This window comes from Sinocyclocheilus anshuiensis, unplaced genomic scaffold (genome assembly GCF_001515605.1).
Source record: "Sinocyclocheilus anshuiensis isolate Anshui unplaced genomic scaffold, SAMN03320099.WGS_v1.1 scaffold628, whole genome shotgun sequence".
Classification (NCBI taxonomy): domain Eukaryota; kingdom Metazoa; phylum Chordata; class Actinopteri; order Cypriniformes; family Cyprinidae; genus Sinocyclocheilus; species Sinocyclocheilus anshuiensis.
This window is the reverse complement of record NW_015555750.1, coordinates 1,500,665-1,505,644: the sequence shown is the minus strand read 5'-3', so window position 1 is coordinate 1,505,644 and position 4,980 is coordinate 1,500,665. Positions and strand designations below refer to the sequence as shown.

The following is a 4,980-nucleotide window of genomic DNA, read 5'->3' as shown; positions in this document are numbered from 1 at the left end:
CCAAAGCAATGTTGCATTTCTTTTCAACCCACTTTATGAGGTTTGGTTAGAATAAGAACAAACTCTGATTTTCTTCAAAGGCCAACAGGTGAAAAACATCCACATATTCAATAGGTGTACGATGACAGCCAATTCGTGAAAAAAAAATCTGTCTATCTATCTATCTATCTATCTATCTATCTATCCATCCATGTGTCAAAAGCAGACAGTCCTGGATCAAATGTACATAAACTGCAACATTTTCTAATGCATTACTGCACAAATCAGATCATAAAACATAACTTACATGTCATTGCATGAACAGAACTGCACCTTTGACCAGAGAGTGAATGTGTAACTAGCGTCACACTACCAATGATGTGCAATATTGCACACATGCATTCATGACAAATGTTTTACAGACTCAAAAGTGCAGTCTGTTTAGCCTTGACTCCTAGAAACTTGGCAGGGAATCAAAGTTCTGATGCTGAAAAGATTCTACAGCAATGGATTGGGTGATACTGGGTCCATGGTGCACCATATGTGGCCTTGTTACATAATAGTGACTGATTACATTCATTAGCTTTTTTCAAGCAGAGTAGACTGGTTCAGTGCACAGCACACACCTTTATTTTCTGAAACAAAGTCTGAGTTTGATTAATAAAGTAGCCTATTAAGTTCAAGAGTTAATAAACTGTGAGCTACATAACTACAGTATATAGTCTAAAACATCTGACTTGATGTCTTCTTGCATATTATATAAAATCGAAACCATCAATACGGTCTGTATGAATAGAAATAAAGTTTCCATCAGGTTATCGGTAGGACATCTTGATGCAGTTTTGCTCAGTTCTGTTTACAAGAATGCTGTTCTTACACAAGCAATATTTCATCCAGTGTGCACTGACTGCACTCCCTCTGAGCTGGGTTTAAATTGTCACGCCTGTATATAATAATGCATATTCACTGTGGGAACAAGTCAGTTTGCACAAAGTAAATGGAATGTCCTGTCAGGTCATAATTGTAAGGACGTTATGCTGCGCTTTTATGCTACTCTACACAAAATATGTCGCATTCTAGGACTGACTGAAACAGAATCCTTATCCCATAGTATTTTTTAATATACTGCATCCGATTGTAGTGCAATATATTCATAAATCTCTCTGCAATCTCTGTAAAATAAACTTCCCAGGGAAGTGTGGGTTATAACACCAAAATTTCCACCAGGGTCAAAGCACACTACCTTTCTCACTGGGATTATTTGTGATATAGTCTAGAGTTTGACAGGTTTAGGCTTTTCACACTACACTTATTTCATCTTATTTAACCCTGAGTTGCATACACATTCTTCAAAGCAATGTTTCACACTGATTTTGTATGGGGTAAGCCTATGAAGAGCACCAGAGCATTGCAAGTATGTGCATGCAAGGACTGCAGCATATGTGTGCAGCTGATGCATGTTTAAGGAATTTTCTTTTTAGAAGTCAGTTTACGTTAACATTTATATAAATATATAAAGACAAATGTACAGTATATTCTGGGTTAACCACATTATTCATTTTTAAACATTATTTAGGCATTTTCTAGTTCATTTTAAATGGTCTTGCTCTTGCACTACATTTTTTTAAAGAAAATATTATTTTATTAAATAATATGAAAACTGTATGTATGATTATAAAATAATAAATTATAAAAAATTTTCTTTTTAGAAGTCAGTTTACGTTAACATTTATATAAATATATAAAGACAAATGTACAGTATATTCTGGGTTAACCACATTATTCATTTTTAAACATTATTTAGGCATTTTCTAGTTCATTTTAAATGGTCTTGCTCTTGCACTACATTTTTTTAAAGAAAATATTATTTTATGAAATATGAAAACTGTATGTATGATTATAAAATAATAAATTATAAAAAATAGTTTTAAATTGAGTATACAATGTCATTCCACATAAGATAACCTTAAATATAGTTTTAGGTGTGAAACGCCCATGTCTTGAGAACATGTTGCATCTAACATAGATCTATAGATAGATCTTTCTATAGATCTTTTTCAAATAAATAAATGGACATGAAATATTGTTTGAGCTAAAATATACAGTTACAATGATTAGAGACATAAAACAAGACCACAAGGATAAATTATCAGTTATGCAACATTGCTGGTCATTATTCTGAAATATTTGATGAATGCAGTGATTGACCAATCAGAATCAAGTATTGCAGAGAAAGTGTAATAATGATGGGTAGTTTACATTGAAAAATGGGCAGCCAATGTTAGCTAGTTTGACATAATTCATCTAAAACTATTATAAACAAAAATTCATATTTCTATAATTATTATACATGCAGAGTATACTAGATGCTAGCCTAACAGTAGAAATTGTGAAATATTTGTTCTTTCAAAAAATGATTTGTCATATTGCAGTACTTTTCTAAATGAGCTAGTGAACGTGATTTATACAAATATACACTTGTTCTTATACACATACGTATATTTTAAACTAAAATATCATGTTGTTGAGTATATAGAAAAAGTTAATGGGCATGTTATATATAACTACCAGCTTACACTGTTGCATGCCACTTAACTGCCTCTGCCTCTGGCGTTATGAATATGAAATAATCATGTCACGGAAGTGGAAGAGCAAGCTCAGGTGACACCGCGAACAAATTCACTTGAAGTCTGCAGAACTAACACTGTCCTTTTGGCAAACTAACACAGTCCTATTTAAAACGTAAATATACATTATTATTTTTAAACGCAGCCATGGTACAGTGTTGTTATAAGGTGTCTAAGCTTCTTAGGAAATGGAATAGTCGTTCAGCACGGGTCTGTCGCGCGCCTTATTTTCCTCAATAACCATGATCATAACTCAGCATGACTACCATCAGCCTGTAATCCTCAGTGATATAAAGTTACTTTAACAGTGCGTTAATTGCAATGAGATTATCTTAAATTTTATGCGCTATTTTGCTGACACTAACCTGAGATGCCTCCGCCAATCACAATCACGTCGTATGCGTTCGCAGTCATGGTGCTGTTCGTCTCACTGGCGCTCCGCTCAGAGCAGAAGAGCCGCTCCGCATCTGTGTTCAAAGCATTCTCAGCCCCGCCCCCGCCTCCTATCATTGGAAATGACACCGGGGTAAATGCACCGAAGCTCCCATCTGCGTGCTATGTAAAGTGTGCCAGCAGGAGGAGCACATATTTCTATTTTAACAGTACAACATTATTGTACAAATAGATATTTCAAAAATATTCGAACATTTGATTACACAATTTTAATAAAAATAAGTGTATAAATTTATTGTAAATAAAGCGGGTTGCCACAGTATATATATATATATCAGATCATTTCATATTATCGATCATTTCATGGTCCTCGAATTTGATTGGTCAACCGGCGTTCCAGAACAGTTGCTGAGCAGTTCCATCTGAAATTGCTCACTAGTTTAGGCTACTCATTCACTCAAATAGCGCTTGGCAGTAGTGTGCACTGTAGCCCCGCCCCGTTTCAGCACAGCGATCGTTGTCTTCTGTCTTCCGGTTTGTATATCCACAGCATAAAACAAGGTCAAACAAATGTATTAATTAACCACTCCGGTCTACTGACATGTTATGACATCACCTTCTAACATTACAATGCACATGATAACTTTCCTTAATTCAGTGTTTTACAATAAGTAATTCCACTTCACAGGCTAATTACTCTTCAACAGCGAAAACTGAAGTTCAAAGAGAAAATTCTAAGGATGGCTGTGCACTTGTTTCTCTGACGCATCAGGGGCCAGTTGCAAAAACTTAGCCTCTATGTTAAGACAGTGTCTTAAGAACTAGTTTGACCAACTAGCAGTTAACCAAGGGGTAATCAGTCTTATATTTTGGATTCAGCTTAGACTAATCTACGTTTTAATGTAACCAAATTTTAACAATTTTGACCAGTCTTAAAGGGGTCATATGATGCGATTTCAAGTTTTCCTTTCTTTTTGGAGTGTTACAAGCTGTTCGTGAATAGATAAGATCCCTAAAGTTGCAAAGACTAAAGTCTCAAACCCAAAGAGATATTCTTTATAAAAATTAAGACTGGTCCACGCCCTCCTAAAACGCCTTGTTTAAACACGCCCCCACATGTCTACGTCACGATGTGAGAAGATTTGCATAATACTGCCCAAATGTTCACGCAAAGAAAGGCGGCGTAACTTTGATTCTCACCTCGCTTTTCAGACCGGCGGGGCATAGAGGAGAAACAATAATGTACAGTATGTGGAAAATAATGTGTTTTTTGAACCTTAAACCACATAAACACATTTCATTACACCAAATACACCAAATAAATGTTCTTTTTAGCAACATCATATGACCCCTTTAAAGAACAAAATTAGATGACTAACTTTTAAGACTAGTCTAAACCTGTTATGCAACCGGCCCCTGGTCTAGAAAGCAAAGAATGAATGTGAGCGAATTCGAACCCTGACGTAGTGATCAGCGTTGTTTTAAAGGGGTGGTTAATTGCGATTTCACTTTTTTAACGTTAGTTAGTGTGTAATGTTGCTGTTTGAGCATAAACAATATCTGAAAAGTTACGAAGCTGAAAGTTCAATGCAAACGGAGATATCGTCTTTTAAAGGGGTCCTATTATGCTCTTTTACAAAGTCTTGATTTTGTTTTGGGGGTGTACTAGAACAGGCTCTCATACTAGGTTGTTCGAAAAACACATTATTTTTCACATATTTTACATTATTACAACACCTCTCTCCCCAGTCTGGCATGAACGACTCGAATAGTTCCTGTATCAAATGAAGGCCCGCCTTCTGAAATACGAAATGTGCTGTGATTGGTTAGCTGGGCCAGTGTGTGTTGTGATTGGCAGCACTCGGCGTTTGGTCGGGAAATGTCACGCCCCTTACCATAGCCGCCTGTAAGCTTCAGTGTAAATATTGCATCAATATCAAATCAATTTGAGTGCGATTTAAACCCGGATGATTATAACCAC

At 35.8% G+C, this 4,980-nt stretch overlaps 1 protein-coding gene across 1 annotated transcript in view; it reads right to left on the bottom strand.

Annotated features, from left to right (window-relative positions):
• Positions 1-3,105, bottom strand: part of mao (monoamine oxidase) — a 42,671-nt gene extending 39,566 nt beyond the window's left edge. Inside the window, exon 1 of the mRNA XM_016467430.1 lies at positions 2,972-3,105. Within this exon, the coding sequence (XP_016322916.1) occupies positions 2,972-3,020 (49 nt within the window). The 5' untranslated portion in view covers positions 3,021-3,105. The remainder of the gene's footprint in view (positions 1-2,971) is intronic.
• Positions 3,106-4,980: the final 1,875 nt, after the last annotated feature.